General features: G+C 34.8%; 1 protein-coding gene across 2 annotated transcripts in view; it reads right to left on the reverse strand.

The window, feature by feature from the left end:
• The window catches only part of LOC125678244 (inositol polyphosphate-4-phosphatase type I A-like), a 45,630-nt gene that overhangs the window by 12,210 nt on the left and 15,728 nt on the right, over positions 1 to 17,692 (reverse strand). The window contains exons 10-13 of one of the 2 annotated variants that reach the window (XM_048916525.2): positions 2,980 to 3,055; positions 1,957 to 2,153; positions 1,211 to 1,268; positions 678 to 780 (exon numbers count right to left, since the gene is read on the reverse strand). In XM_048916525.2, coding sequence (XP_048772482.2) covers positions 678 to 780; positions 1,211 to 1,268; positions 1,957 to 2,153; positions 2,980 to 3,055 — 434 coding nt within the window. The remainder of the gene's footprint in view (positions 1 to 677; positions 781 to 1,210; positions 1,269 to 1,956; positions 2,154 to 2,979; positions 3,056 to 17,692) is intronic. The other variant, XM_048916524.2, reaches the window with a different exon arrangement.

A 17,692-nucleotide genomic window follows, 5' to 3' on the forward strand; every position in this document is an offset into this window, starting at 1 on the left:
TTTCAGTTTTACGGAGACCCAGAAAAGGTTTTATCATACACAGTCCTTTTTTAAATAATTGAAAAACATCACATAGCAGGTACCGTAATCTAAATTTTTCTGTAATTTTCTCAAATCTTGTTCGGTAAAATGATTCTTTGTTTTCTCAAGATTTGTGGAGTAACGATTCTTTGGACTGTTTTGCTAATGAAGGAAAAGAGTTTCTTTGTGCTTATCACCAGTTACTGAAGAGTCTGCTCCAAAACATGTCATCAGTAATGCTACTTGCTCTAAAAAAATCCAAAGATTTTAACTAATAGATCATTAATACTTTGAATGCATGTTATATATGAAAAAAAAACCCATTCTGGTTAATATTCAGAATTACGAGCAAGTACTGTATACAGCCTTATTTTCAATGCAGTTTAATTTTTTGCTATCATCACTCTAAACGACAAAAACCATGAAATGAAAACTGCAGCAAATCTAACCTAGTCATAATATTTACATGTATAAAGGATGGACCAAAATATCTTAAGAATTTAACACAGCAAGAAAATGGAATTAGACATGAGACTATAAAATTCACCAGGAGCAAGTTTAGTACTGTATACAATCTGAAAGCCAACTATACTGATTAGTAAACAGTGACAGCCAACATTCTGAGGAAGGTTACACTGTTACTTTGTAGGGCACACCTTGGTGACTGCTCAGTTTGTTAAGCAAGTCAGTGTATTTGGAGACTATGGAGGCTGATACTGTTATCATGGAGATCTGGTCACTCTCGTATTCCAGCGGGAGCTACAAACAAGGATCAGTTTTACGTCTTGTATCACTGGAGAAAATCTGTGTAGTGATCACAAAATCCTCTAGTCATATCATCAAGTGCTTGCTTGATGCTTTATTAGACAATTACTGAGATAATATGAGATATTCGCTTGCTTCTAATCTTACCCAAGTTATACAATAAATGCTCTACATTAACAAGAATGTCATATACATGTACTTTTTTTTAACATATAGCCTTCGAGTTCAGAGTATATGAAATAAGACTTAATTTTTTTCATTGAATGAAATGCATTAATAGTACAGTTTTTGTGTATGTTACATATAACTGAGTTGTATACATCAAGTATTAAACCCTGCATTGTCTCATTGACATGTCTGAATCATTACAATAGCTGTAATGATCATTTCTCTATAGAATCCGTCACACACACGAAGTACACACCTGACCAATATCCTGCAACTGGGATAAGACATGTTTCTCTTCTTCAATCCACAACTTCCTGTCCAAATATAACAAAGGTAATTACGATATCATAAATAGAGCCCAATATCCACACAGTGAATGAAGGATGAAATAGGTTTAGCACATGCTTTCTAATCTTATAAGAAGGAAATATCATTTAAAACAAAAGAAAAGTTCAAAGATATAAATTAGACTGAACTTGTACCTGGCCTTCTGATTGACTCTTTGTTTACAGTAAAAATAGTAAATGTATCTATTAGGGATGTCAATTTTACTCAGATAGCTTGGTCAAATACTCGGAAGCTTTAGTTGAGTACTCGCTAACAATGATTCTGACGGATATCGACCTTTAATATGATGCAACATGTTTGTAGTCCCTCCACAAAATGTAAGTTCGGTTAACACATAATGTACATTTCACTGTTTTTCCATCATGAGATCTTTTAAAGTATGTCCAAACAGTGGATGTCGGAGGCATGTTTACAGACCGACATCCAAATTCAAATGATTTATTTGAACATGAGCGGTTTGACCCTTACATGATTTTACTCACAAAACAAATTTAAAGTGTTTTGAATTTATGAACATTACTAAAAACGCCATTTTTAACGAGTACTCGACTATGGAAAAAATTTAGTCGATGATCGGTATGACCGAGCGATAGTCGAGCACTCAAGTACTCATTGACATCCCTAGTATCTATCCATGAGTCCAGGTGAACTTACAGAAGTTGCATTGGGATATCAAAAGTGAGTATGCTTTCCCCCATGTACTCGTGAACCAAAAGTTTCACATCACCATTGGTTGTGTCAAATCGGAATGTGCGGGTGATAATATTCTTGTAATGTGGACGAAGGGTATCAACCCGTTTTGAGCGATGTCGTACAATAGCAGGCTTCTTCGGACTTGTGCCAGATTCCGCCTATATAACAAATCATAATCTATCATTTGAAAGTCACATTAATGGTAAAACATCAAGAGGTGGACAGAATAATCTCTCTATACTAAAGGAAAATTGATGAAGAAATCAGCCTTTGCTTGAATGGATTGACTTTTCTGGTTATATGATAAAATGTCAGTATGTGACAGTGATGAAATGTCAGATGTCATTCAAGGTCCCCGGTCTCCATGATGAGACATTAACGAAAAAGAGGTGATGAATTCAATTAGGTCGGTTCGGCACACAGATATTTTAATACCTCCGAGGTGGTCATAATGCTCATTGTTTAGTGTAACAGATGCTATTAAAACAAATCTTTGTGGGATTAATACCAATATGTCTGCAATGGTGTGAATTCTGGTGAAGCTGTTTTATGCTTACTACCATGAAACATTTCATTGCTGATGTCCAATCACTTCTCTTATGGAAAGTAGCTTTAACAGGGTGTTATTACAAGATAAAATTGTCTCAAAACCATAGGTCTATGACTCTAGAACCATTTATCTTTTGTAAGAGACTTGACCTCAAAAGTCAACGTTCCTAATGAGAGAGGTCATTATCCTTATAAGCTTAATCAACACGAATATATCTAAACTCAAGACATATTTCCTTTTCAAAATACTAACACAGACAACACAATATTGACTTATAATAATTTAAAGTTGTATACTGGTAAGTACATTGAACTAACTTCCTTAGTTTACAAGGTGTGCATAATACATCCGTACTTATCACCAATAAACTATGATGCATTTAACTCATTTTGATAAAGCTTAATGTGAATAATTTTGTGTTAATTGATACTCACGTGAGATAGGGATAGATTTGTATCATTGACCCAAGCCATAATGGTCACCGTCCCACAATCTAAAGGATCTGGGCCCCTGTAAAATAAAAGTACATGTTAACATATAGAAATATTTTCCTTATGTAAACAATTCAAACAGTTGAAAGTTTTAATGACAATAAGGAAGATGCTTATAAAATAATTTTTCAATTGATTGGAAAGAAAATAAGTATTAGTAATAATAATAAAGTACCATTTCATTAGAAAAGATATCATTTTCCTGGAGGAAAAATTAACCTACTGAAATAATATTTACCTGATACAAATGAGAAAATCTTACGCTAAAAAAAAATCCATAAATAATAAACAATATGCCCATAGGCACTTAGCTTGCCTGAGCATGCAGGTACATGTTTTAGTCTAAAAATTTAAAACCATTAGTATTCCAGCTATTTCCCTGAGAATCATGGCATCCAAGCTGAATCAAGTGCAGTACATAAAGATGTTTGCATATCAATTTGACACATTGTGTCCTTGTGGCTTTGGGGGAGGAGTTTGAAGAATTTCCATACATGTATATATATATATATATATATATATATATACATGTATGTATTGCTAGTACATGTATGTAAAACCTTTAATGCCAACTGTGGCCCTGCCCTTGGCTTGGGTTCAGGGTGTCTACAGACTTTAATCTACACTACTGTGGCCCTGCCCTTGGCATGGGTTCAGGGTGTCTACAGACTTTAATCTACACTACTGTGGCCCTGCCCTTGGCTTGGGTTCAGGGTGTCTACAGACTTTAATCTACACTACTGTGGCCCTGCCCTTGGCTTGGGTTCAGGGTGTCTACAGACTTTAATCTACACTACTGTGGCCCTGCCCGTGGCTTAATTGGGTTCAGGGTGTCTACAGACTTTAATCTACACTACTGTGGCCCTGCCCGTGGCTTGGGTTCAGGGTGTCTACAGACTTTAATCTACACTACTGTGGCCCTGCCCTTGGCTTGGGTTCAGGGTGTCTACAGACTTTAATCTACACTACTGTGGCCCTGTCCTTGGCTTGGGTTCAGGGTGTCTACAGACTTTAATCTACACTACTGTGGCCCTGCCCTTGGCTTGGGTTCAGGGTGTCTACAGACTTTAATCTACACTGCTTGAGACTACTTGCATGTCAATTTTGAAATACTGTACCCCAGTGTAGTTCTCGAAAACAAAACTTTTAAAGAATTTTCATATATATTCCTAGTATGTAAACCTTTAAACCCCTGTGTGGCCTCAGTCATGGCCAAAGGATCAGAGTGTGAAAAAACTTATAATATATTACAATACGGTGCTTTCATATGAGGTTTTGGCTTTTCTGGTTTTATAGTTTTTGAGAAGATTTTTTTATTCAAAAACATTTTAAATTAAAAATAAATGATTTAAAACATCTTGAATTTTAAAAGAGGTTTGCAACTGAGTTTTGTAGTATTGTCAATTTTTTGGGAAGCATGTTATTGATTTTTACATTGAAGAAGAATTGTGAAATCAAAAAGAACAAGAGGCCCATGGGCCAAATTGATCACCTGGGTCACCTTAGCCCATATTTAAAGATTTTTCTTACATATTCACATGTAAACCTTTGATCTCCATTGTGGCCAACCTACCCCCAGGGGCCATGATTTTTACAAACTTGAATCTGCACTATGTCAGGAAGCTTTCATGTAAATGTAAATTTTTTCTGGCCAAGTGGTTCTTGAGAAGATTTTAAAGATTTTCCCTATATATTTCTATGTAAAACTTTGTCCCCTACAATTGCCTCACCCTACCCCAGGGGCCATCATCGGAACAAACTTGAATCTACTTTATACCAGGAAGCTTTCAGGAAAATCTCCACTCTTATGGCTCAGTGGTTCTTGAGAAGACTTTTATAAGATTTTCCCTATATATTCGCATGTACGATTTTCCCTATATATTCGCACGTACAAATTTAATCCCTTATTGTGGCCCCATGGGTCATGATTTTAACAAACTTAAATCTCTACTTTGTCAAGAAGCTTTTCTGGCCCAGTGGTTCTTGAGAATATTTTTAAATGACCCCTGCACCCTATTTTTGCATTTTTGTGATTATCTCCCCTTTGAAGGGGGCATAGTCCTTTATTTGAAGAAACTTAAAACCCCTTCACCCAAGGATGATTTGTACCAAGTTTGGTTGAAATTGGCCCAGTGGTTCTGGAGAAGAAGTCGAAAGTATGAAAAGTTTACGGAAAGACAGACTACAGGTGATCAGAAAAGCTTACTTCAGCTTTCAGCTCAGGTGAGCTAAAAACTGGGGTCATAGTACTCATTATTGAGCTACAGTGTGTTGAACTTGACCTTTTGGCACTTAAAATCCACACATGATTTATTCCCACAAAATTGATTTGTTAACATAACATATGCAACACAAATTAATCATGATATCAAATATGCACTTATATCTTCTACCAATATAGATATAAAAATGTTTGATGCAAGTAGATTGATTATAAATGACCTTTTTGCACTTCATATACAAAAAAAATTATCAAATGGAATTTGAGGGTTTGAAAGAACATATTAAGGTAGTACTCTACATCGTCATTTTAATGGCTGACTTCCTTTAAAAACATGGATGAAAAAATCGATATCAGCAATATTTGACTTTTCCTTTTCCATTTAAATACCTAGCTGAGTAGCTCAGTAGGTTAGAATACCGACTGCTGAACTGTAGGTCTCGGGTTCGAGTCCAGCAGGGGGTTTTAAATTTTTTTCACAGTACCTTCTACTAAAACTGTATTTTTTGACAAAATAAAGTCAATTTGAAATTTTTCAACTTCAAAATATTGTTCAACATATCCTCCACTTTTCATCTACATCAAATTTCTCTGGTGAAGCATATACCTCCTTAAGAGCATGGGTACCTGTAAAGTGCGAAACGAAACGAAATCGAAACGAAACTAAATCTACCGAAACGAAATCTACCGAAACGAAACGAAACCCACCGAAACGAAACCCACCGAAACGAAACGAAACCTACCGAAACAGATTGTATAATCGAACTCTTTTAATTATAAAAATGGTATCTCAGGCCCCTGTTAAAGTTTACACATATAAATAAAATTTGCCTCCCCTTTGATGTAGGCTTTCGGCTTGACTGATACAAAGTTTTAAAAGTTGGAAAGGGGGGGGGGGGGGGGGGGGGGTAAGCACAAAGCACATAAATACCATGTGCAATTAGCTTCGGATCCATAAATTTCAGAACGGGAGGTTACACTCTCACAGGTCAGAGGTCTGGGGAAACACTAAACGAGGGATGGGGTCGTCGGCGTTGGATCCGCTTTTGGGCATAAATACATGTTTCAGTACTTTTGTTCTAAAGACAATTTGAAATATATGTATACATGTGGATATTGTGTATTTGTATGTGGTATATCAAACGGTGGATTCTGAATATGTCTTCCCGTTCTCTTTGTGATTTCTGCTTAAAATTCCCTTGTTCATAAGCCTTTTCAGTTTACAAAATGCCGACCTCCTCCTAATATTATTGCATTAAAAAAATTCCGTTTTCCGTCCCGTTTTCAATTCCCCGTCTTAGCAACACCCCAAATGTCAATCTCTCACCAGAGGGCGTATTACGCTACGCTACAACGATAACTCTGGGCAGAGATTGCCCAAATGTATAGAGTTTTTCCATTATTGAAAGTACTCGCACCTCAGCAGTTAGAGATAAAATAAGAGCTAGGTTAAGAGCTCTTCCTGCTTTCAATTTTCTCAGACACCAGCTTCTTCAAACAATGTATCTATGCCCAAAGGCGGATCCAACGTCGGCGACCCTACCCCTCGTATAGTGTGTTTCCCCAGATCTCTGAGACTGTAACCCTCGGTTCTGAAATTTATGGATCCGAAACTAATTATACATGTCATTTAATCAACTACGGATATGTACTTTGTGCTTACTCCCCTCCCCCCTTTCCAACTTTTAAAACTTTGTAACAGTCAAGCCGAAAGCCTACATCAAAGGGGAGGCGAATTTTATTTATATGTTGTAACTTTCATAGGGGCCTAGGATACCACTTTTAATTCTTATAATTGAAAGAGTTCGGTTATACAATCTGTTTCGTTTCGTTAGGTTTCATTTCGTTTCGGTGGGTTTCGTTTCGGTGGGTTTCGTTTCGGTAGGTTTCGTTTCGTTTCGGTAGGTTTCGTTTCGGTAGATTTCGTTTCGTTTCGATTTCGTTTCGCACTTTACAGGTACCCTTAAGAACATTGTCAATTTTTAAAATTGCATATAAATCAGTCTTAATTGTCTTAAAATTTAAAATGGAACTAAAGAAAGTGGGGGTTAAGATCAAATTATTTTCATACAAAATTTCGGGTGAATCAATATTATAAGTTTTTAAGAATTGGTGATTTGTTTACTAAAACATATCTATCAAATCAATGAATTTACAACATTTAGATTAGCTCAAAGTCTCGATCTACTACATGTATCATTTTGAAAACTGAAATTCAAGCCTGGGTGTATAATTATTGACGATATGTTGAATGAGACAAAACCTGTAAAATCATGCATATCTTTATGATTAAAGAAAACTTGTTCCAAAATGTAGTCCTTTCTACACCTTTTCAAAATTGGAATCGACATACAAATTTTCAACTGGATAGGTCTATGTAGTAAATATATGCAATGTAATATATTTGGACCAATAGAATATCATTTAACGTCTCTCTCAAGAATTTTTCACTCATATGGAGACGTCACCATTGCAGCAATCTAATTAAAATCAGACTTCTTAGATCCGTGCCGTATACTCTGCATAAGTAGATCTGACATAACCCGATTAGGGGTCATGTTCAGATGAACTTTATGTCAGCCAATCAGCGCCTCGGCTTTGAAATCGTCGGTGTTCACAATTCAAGGAAAATTACTGTGATTGTTTGGTTTGAAAGAATACATATCGCAGCTAGATGCGACGTCACAATGCACCATTTACGTTGACTGGCGTTATATTCCTCGCGTTATTTAAGTAAACCATCTTGAAAACTATTCAAATCGTACCCATCCCTATTCATACATAAATCACAATTCACAATTAATTTGATTTGGGTGTATTTTATTTCGTACGTTCTGTTGTTTGTATGAACGGAATAGATTAGGCATTATTGCGAAAATTTAAAATTCCTTATGTGAGAATATACAATTTTATAGTGTGCAATAAACTTTGTGGGAAAGCGATTACTGCAACTTGTTTACGAATTGCTGGGAACCGCCTGAATAGCCATCATTGTCTGTATTGCACAATCTGACTGGCTGATAGTTCTCATGAATATTCCATGCAAAAGTTCATGTGAACATGACCCCCAATGGGGTTATGTCAGATCCTATTATAGCGAATGTGAGCGTATTCTAGGATCTGATTTTAATTAGATTGCCATTGTAGGTGAAGGGCTGCAAAATTTAGGCCTATGCTTGGCACTAATGGCCTTTGAGCACGGAGGGATCTTTATTGTGCCACATCTGCTGTAACACGGGGCTTCGGTTTTTGCGGTCTCATCTAAAAGACTGCGCCCCATTTAGTTGCCTCTTATGACAAGCAAGGGGTACTGAGGACCTATTCTAACCCAGATCCCCACGGGATCAATAGAATAAGTATTCATCCATTATCAACAGTCTGCAGTTATATTCAGCAGCTAACTTCCTTAAACATTTTTAAAACATCCCACCTTATTTCCACTTGTTCTTGATTATGTCCCCTTGGAAGAAGGGCACTAAATTTTTCAAGCAAACTTGATTGTTTGATCTCTTAATTAACCCAAAAATTAAACATCTTTCACAAAGTCTGGTTCATAGCTCAGTGGTTCTGCATGGAGACAAAGAAGAAAAGTTGATAGCTGACGTGAGACAGATGGTCAGAAAATCTCACTGAGCTAAAACTATAAATAATCATAACTACAATAACAATCATTTAATGAGATCTATATATCTACACAATTCCAAAAAGACACAAGCTACCATGTTCTCTGTTAAAATTTTAAATTGTTGAGAGCATCTATAAGGTCAGCCTATAACCCCCACAATGAAATATTATGGACACAAAAAATTCCATATTTTTAAAAATTGCATATCTCTGTAAAATTGCTTCTGCTGTTATAAATAAATCATCAAGATGTAAATCATCAATGACCCAGCACTTGTCAATTACTGTAATTGCATGTGTTTGTACCCACAAATATGTATTAATCATTCCTTTTTTTATAAATAATTAGAGCCACACAAAATTAATGATATTTGGATATATAGGTAAATGGAGTGCAAAATAGCTATAGACAAAAAAAGATATTCATAAAAAAAACTTGAATTGGTATCAAGAATCAATTTGTATAATTTCAATCATGGTAATAGCCATGAATTTTATGTCCATCATAAACTCTCTCTGAATTAGTTCACAGATACTAATGGAACAGTCTGATCAATTGTGAGTGGTTTCATGTGCCATTGGGTTATTTAGCCACATAAAAGGCAGACCTAATGAATTCTGCTGTTCTAATCTTGACTACTCTTTAGTCTTTCCCACAAATCAAACCTATCTATATCAAAACTAGCACATGCAAAATCACACTTAGAATACATTAAAAAGAGCAAGCAAATGCAAAGAATGCTGTGGTATCCTATTTTCAGTTATCAGTTCATTTTAGCAGTCATTAAATGAAAAGTACTGACACAAGTACCTGGTATTCTAAAATATACATGTATGCCATAGAAATATAATGTGTGAAAATATATCAGGAGAGAACATTCATAGTCATAGCTATTGTGTTCAGATATATTGAATTATATAATAATATACAGTCAAACCTCATTATCTCAAACTCAATGGGATCAAGAAAAAATTTTGAGATATACAATGATTTGAGGGTAAAATACTTGAAGAATAAGTGGTTGGGACTTCTGAATCACTACGACATACTACCGAAGTTCAGCTGTACTGTATACATGATGATTGAATGAGGTATTTCTTCAACTGAAGTATTACATTTCTAACTGTTTTCTCTGTGATAACCCTTTGAAGCTCCGATGTGTTAATTTCCCCATATACACAACTGGATGTAAATTTCTCACTTGCATGCAAATGAATGATGTCAGTGGGCATGACTATGGAAATTAAGATGGAATGACATGTGTATTTCAATTTCTATTAGGAAGTATTTATGAAATATTAATTTTATATTTTCATTTTTATTTCAAATACATGTTTGTGAGGTGACTGACTACAATGTGATTGATTGTATATTGTTTAACGCCCCTCTCAAGAATTTTTCACTCATATAGAGACGCCACTATTGTCGGTGAAGGGCTGCAAAACTTAGGCCTATGCTCGGCGCTTACAGTCATTGAGCAGGGAGGGGTCTTTCTTGTGCCACACCTGCTGTGACACGAGGCCTAGGTTTATATACTGTCCCATCCGAAGGACTGCCCCATTTAATTGCCTCTTATGACAAAAAGGGCTACTGAGGACCTATTCTAACCCGGATCCTCATAATGGCCGGGAAACATTATCAATTAATTTCTTATAATGGCTTTATAGTTAATCACCTCACATACCTAACAAATTATACAGTGGTTCCCTAATTAAATTATAAATTACAAAAATATAATGCCATACTTTTAGCAAAAGCAGGAGATAAATAAGCATGCACATATTCTGAAAAAATTTCTCAAATGGAAATAGTACATGTAATACACATGTATTTAAACATTTTCTATACACTCAAGATTTGAATAACACTGCATTAAGTGCATAAAGTGCATGTGTGTGTGTGTGAAGTGCGTAAAATGGTTACAATAATTTTTATATGCAGATTTAGACCCTGTGAGCATCCTAAATAGTTGGTAGTTAGACTAGTTGGACAGATAATCAATATTCAGACAGTGATGACTCAGAATGAGATTTGTGAGGAGTTAGGCATTAGCTAGGGATCTTCAGACCGACTAGCTCACATTGCATTCACACACCCATCTGTATTGTTATTGTCCACTTCAAAGCTTTGTCATCAGTGAAAAAAAACCACACATGTAAAACTATACCTTTTGGATGAGACTGGAATACCCATGGTAGATATTTCACTTTCACTGTGTTAGATATGAATATAGGTATTTAGAGTATAAAACCAAAACCATATCAAATGTACAGTCACTGACCATGTACACTGTACACCCACTATGTCCCACAATCAATGTACACAATGTATGTCAAGGTAAATGACTTAGTAAATTCTACATGTACACTGTGCACCCACTATGTCCCACAATCAATGACTTAGTAAATTCTACATGTATACTACTCCAAAGCAAAATAATTATCGTTTGTCAAATGGTCTTTTGTATGACCTATAAAAAATAACCTTGCATACTGTGTTTTGGAGATTTAAATGTCACAATGTGAATGCCTGCCATTTTTTACCATTTAAACTTCTTATTGTAAATGAATGCTATTAATAGTTTATATTTTACATGCACCTGTAATGACTATCAATCACAACTACCTCTTAATTCAAAACACAAGTCAATTTTTCTTGGTCTTGAAATCTTCAGAGATATCATTATAATGTAAGTCTTCAGACATCATTATAGTGTAAGTCTTCAGACATCATTATAGTGCAAGTCTTCAGAGACATGATTATAATGTAAGTCTTCAGAGACATCATTATAGTGTAAGTATTCAGCCATTATTATAGTGCAAGTCTTCAGACATCATTATAATGTAAGTCTTCAGACATCATTATAGTGCAAGTCTTCAGAGACATGATTATAGTGTAAGTCTTCAGAGACATGATTATAGTGTAAGTCTTCAGAGACATGATTATAGTGTAAGTCTTCAGAGACATCATTATAGTGTAAGTCTTCAGACATCATTATAGTGTAAGTCTTCAGACATCATTATAGTGTAAGTCTTCAGACATCATTATAGTGTAAGTCTTCAGACATCATTGTAGTGTAAGTCTTCAGACATCATTATAATGTAAGTCTTCAGACATCACTATAGTGTAAGTCTTCAGAGACATCATTATAGTGTAAGTCTTCAGACATCATTATAGTGTAAGTCTTCAGAGACATCATTATAGTGTAAGTCTTCAGAGATATCATTATAATATAAGTCTTCAGACATCATTATAATGTAAGTCTTCAGACATCATTATAGTGCAAGTCTTCAGAGACATCATTATAGTGTAAGTCTTCAGAGATATCATTATAATGTAAGTTTTCAGACATCATTGTAGTGTAAGTCTTCAGACATCATTGTAGTGTAAGTCTTCAGAGACATCATTATAGTGTAAGTCTTCAGAGACATCATTATAATGTAAGTCTTCAGACATCATTATAATGTAAGTCTTCAGACATCATTGTAGTGTAAGTCTTCAGAGACATCATTATAGTGTAAGTCTTCAGAGACATCATTATAATGTAAGTCTTCAGACATCATTATAGTGTAAGTCTTCAGAGACATCATTATAGTGTAAGTCTTCAGACATCATTATAGTGTAAGTCTTCAGAAACATCATTATAGTGTAAGTCTTCAGACATCATTATAGTGTAAGTCTTCAGAGACATCATTATAGTGCAAGTCTTCAGACATCATTATAGTGCAAGTCTTCAGACATCATTATAGTGTAAGTCTTCAGACATCATTATAGTGTAAGTCTTCAGAAACATCATTATAGTGTAAGTCTTCAGACATCATTATAGTGTAAGTCTTCAGAAACATCATTATAGTGTAAGTCTTCAGAAACATCATTATAGTGTAAGTCTTCAGACATCATTATAGTGTAAGTCTTCAGAGACATCATTATAGTGTAAGTCTTCAGACATCATTATAGTGTAAGTCTTCAGAGACATCATTATAGTGTAAGTCTTCAGACATCATTATAATGTAAGTCTTCAGACATCATTATAGTGTAAGTCTTCAGAAACATCATTATAGTGTAAGTCTTCAGACATCATTATAGTGTAAGTCTTCAGACATCATTATAGTGTAAGTCTTCAGAGACATCATTATAGTGTAAGTCTTGAGACATCATTATAGTGTAAGTCTTCAGAGACATCATTATAGTGTAAGTCTTCAGAGACATCATTATAATGTAAGTCTTCAGAGACATCATTATAGTGTAAGTCTTCAGAGACATCATTATAGTGTAAGTCTTCAGAGACATCATTATAGTGTAAGTTTTCAGACATCATTATAGTGTAAGTCTTCAGACATCATTGTAGTGTAAGTCTTCAGACATCATTGTAGTGTAAGTCTTCAGACATCATTATAGTGTAAGTCTTCAGACATCATTATAGTGTAAAATAGTCTGAAATGATGATAACTTATGGCATTATTATTAAGATAAGGCAATGATATTTTCATAATTTATAGCATAACTTTTAACAAAAGCATTGTAAAGCAGGGTTACTTAATGAACACTCATGATGTGGACACTTTAGAACTCCCCTCAAATATCCTTGATTTTTTACATTTAACCTTGAAAATCTACAGGAAATCTTACCTTTATGCAAGGTTTCATTCCTACAAGTTTGATAAAAGTTAGGAAAAAATGACCTTTTTTTCTGATTTCAACATATGTCCCTTCAAGAATTTCCCACTAATGATGAGATGTCCCCAGCATTTAGCCATTAAGGTGAAGAGCCACATAATTTTATATATAACGATATACTAGGTACTTTAGGCCATTTAGCAATGAGGATTCTTTGTTATAAGCCAATGCATATAGTGAATTCAGTTTAATAACAAGGCTTATTTGCTACGTATGTTAACAACTCCGGTCACAAAGTGAGCACTCTACTGACTTGTTAGCAACTGCAGCAGTGAAAATCAAAAGGAACTTGGTTCTCTGTGTAAGATAGCGTAAGTGCAAGTGCTGTTGAAATCAGATTCATTGTACAATTAAATTCTTGTAAGCAAGGAATTGTGGAATCTCCCCTCCACTGACCTTTGACCTCTTAAATTCTATGGCTCTTGGTCCATAAAACATAGACAACTCTCAGTCTCACATTTTCACTATCTGTTCCTTTTATAAGTGTCAGACTTAGCTTATTCAAGTTTTTTTTATGGCCCTGGATCTAGGTCTTTATGTATTGCATACTTACAAGAGTTGTTGAAAATGGATGAAAAAAATATACAAGAACTTTTCCAAACTCTCCCTTGAAACCAATAACCAAAACTCATACTCTCTAAAAATGTTCTCTGACCTTTAAAACATTACCATATTCTTTGACAATCTAGAATATCAATAGGAAATTAGATCTTTGTAAGTACTTATAAAACACACTGCAAGGGGAATATAATACCATTATAGTATGTTGATGGGGTCAATCCATGACTTTTGTGCACCATTGAACCAAGATCCAAATCTACAGAGGATGAAGTCCAAGGTTGATATTGGGTTAATACGATAAAATAATGGATTGACCAATATCAACATGCTACAATTGTTTTATTATTTCTGTAGACCATTTTTCTTCAGATCTATTTTTGGACACATGAGGTTCACAATATCATTGTAGCATGCCATATGATATTTTATAATTAATCATTTCAACCAACAGGTATTTCTGAATCACAATGGAAAATAAGTGCTTGCAGAACTACATGTACATCTGTTTTCCATCTCAAATTATCTGCAGGAGTCTTTAGAGATAATTGTATTTTCCATGGAATAAACTTGGAAAAAACAACTGTCCTTCAGAACTATGGACTTTCCTTAAAGTTCCTCATAGTTCTGCACAGTTGGTACTTTGAATATTGTACAATGTAACTTGCCAAGACCATGTGCAGCTGCGCCCATACATAATGATGCTCTCTGTATGAAGCTTGGGATAAAAAACACATATAATTAGTTAATCAATTCTGGTTATGGCTCTTTTTATGTCTCCAATCAAATCATCATTCGTGAAAGAGCTTCAGAAGGTCACACATCAGGGCAGCAAGAGTTCAGCATTTTTTAAAGAATTACCAAGTCTAGATACCAAACAGCAATATTATAATTCATTGATATACAAATAAACTGGCATCAAATGCTTCATATCTAGGAGGTGTCTGTTAGTTGGGATAAGTAATGGTCATGATAAAAGTAAAATTTGATGTCCTTCGTTAAGGAAGAATGTGATCATTTCCAATATAAATGCAGGATAATAAGTGCATGATTCATTAAAAAATTTACTTTGTTAAACACCACTCTGATTCTACACACATGTACTCTGAAGTTGTTATTAACAATATGCTGGAGTTCCTTATTGACAACATCTTCGTAGTCTTTGGTGACCAGGTCTGCCAACGGTCTGTTGGAATTCCCATGGGCACTTATTGTGTTCCTTTATTAGCTGACCTTATGAGGCAGAATTTATTCAAAAGCTTCTACTCAAGAAGAAAAAAATCTCTTGCTGTGGCCTTCAACTTGACATCAAGAAATATTGATAACAATTATTCTATCAACAATAATCATTTTCATTCATATGTTGATTCGATATGTCAGAGTGAACTCTAAATAAAAGACACCGAAGAGTCTTCCACATTTGCTTCACAATGAGATATTTTATTGAGCATAGATGTTAATGGAAAACTAACAACTCAACTTTATGACAAACGGGATTACTTCAGCTTTTCCATCGTCAACTTCCCATATCTATATACATGTAGCAATATTCCATTATCACCTGCATATGGTGTTTATGTCTCTTAACTGATTCAATACAAAAGAGCTTGTTTTACAGATGATCAGTTTTTAAATTAGATTGTTACAAAGACCATAAAGTTTGCAAAATGCTGACTTTAAAAGAGACTGTTGAAACCCCTGTAACAGTGACTTATTTGTCAGTAGCCTGTCTTGATTTACCAATACAACCTATAATTGGGTCAGATGCTGTCTGACGTGTTTCATACCAATTGAGGGTATTTTTTACATACTGATATTGAATGCGAATTACTTTGTCTACTCAATCAAGGTATAGGGCTCAAGGCGGGTGTGACCGGTCAACAGGGGATGCTTACTCCTCCTAGGCACCTGATCCCACCTCTGGTATATATATGGGAATGCTTACCTGATCCCACCTCTGGTATATATATGGGAATGCTTACCTGATCCCACCTCTGGTAAGTCCAGGGGTCCATATATGCCCTACCCTTGATTTTGTTATTCTTTATAGGAGTTATGAGATTGATCACCATTCCTTATCTTCACTTTTTCGTCATACTGTTTGTCATGGAAAAAATTACAGAAGAAAGTTGATAAATTCTACTTTAAAGTTTGGCATAAGATGTCTAATACATCATATATTGGAAATCAAATGCACCATAATAGATGTACCCAAACAACACAAGTTTTAACTTTCACAGCATTTCAACATTTAAAGAGCAAAGGTTACATAGTTTATCAGATGTATCAAACATGTATGCCTTCTGTATCTCGCTAACATTCAATTGACTAATAGATAAATAAGGCCCAAGTTGCAAAGCAACACAACGAGCTTACTCCAATGATTACACATTTGAGTCAAATTATTGCTCTTCATCAACTAAAAAATGATGAAAATTACCCATAGTGCTCTGGAAAAATGTTGCTGTCACTGCAGAATACTTCATTGACAACCCCGTATATAAAATAAATTGTTTGAAAATACCACAAATGTTTTTAAATTCCAGACAAGCTTTCTCATACTTTCATATGTTTTGTTGTTGTTGATAATTGCTTGGTTTGATAGAAAAAACTTCACAGATAATATGATGTCACAATGCACTGTTTACATGTCTGAAGTTGTGTTGCAAATAATTGAGGGTCTTCACTCATCTCAACATTCACACCATAAAACATATCAGATAAAAGGCCCATAGGCCACAATGTTTTGCCTGACCTTGCTCTTAGAAATAGGAATCTATCATCTATCTTGTAAATTTGAATCTCTTAATCTCATAACTGAAAAAAGTACATATAAACTTTAAAAGGGTTAAATAGATGTTAATTTGAAAATTCTAAACATCATATTGTGAAATTTAGTCATGCTTCATCACACAAATGCAACTTCTAAAAGGATTTTTAGTTAGATTTACAACAACATACCATTCATTCTGAAGGAAGTCTCCAAACTGACAAAAGTTAACAAAACCACCCTGTAAATATTCTAGTATCGACACCATTAAAAGGTGTTTGTTTTTATTCAGGAATATAGGAGTATTATTAACACATATTATATTTGAAATTCTCCCCCCTGTTGCTCGTAAATACATGGAGAGGAAATCCTGTGCTTCAGAAGTAGATGATAAGTCGTGATCAACACAGGAAATCAGTATCTACAGAATCTGGGATGTAATGTAAAGCATGTCAACTTTCAGTAATCGTTGTATCTGAAGATCTGTACTCCGCCAATGACTATCCTAACAAGTGATTTGGATTCAAACGAACCTTTCACTGTAGTAATATTACCATACTTTCTATATCAACCTGGGTAATATTACCATACTTTCTATATCAACCTGTGTAATATTACCATACTTTCTCTATCAACCTGGGTAATATTACCATACTTTCTATATCAACCTGAGTAATATTACCATACTTTGTATATCAGCCTTGGTAGCTCAGTGGATAGATCACCTAACTAGTAATGTAAGGGCCCCAGGTTCAAAACCTGATTGTTCCAATTCTTGAAGGATTTTTTTTCTCATTCTTTGCTA

This window comes from Ostrea edulis, chromosome 2, assembly GCF_947568905.1.
Source record: "Ostrea edulis chromosome 2, xbOstEdul1.1, whole genome shotgun sequence".
NCBI lineage: Eukaryota > Metazoa > Mollusca > Bivalvia > Ostreida > Ostreidae > Ostrea > Ostrea edulis.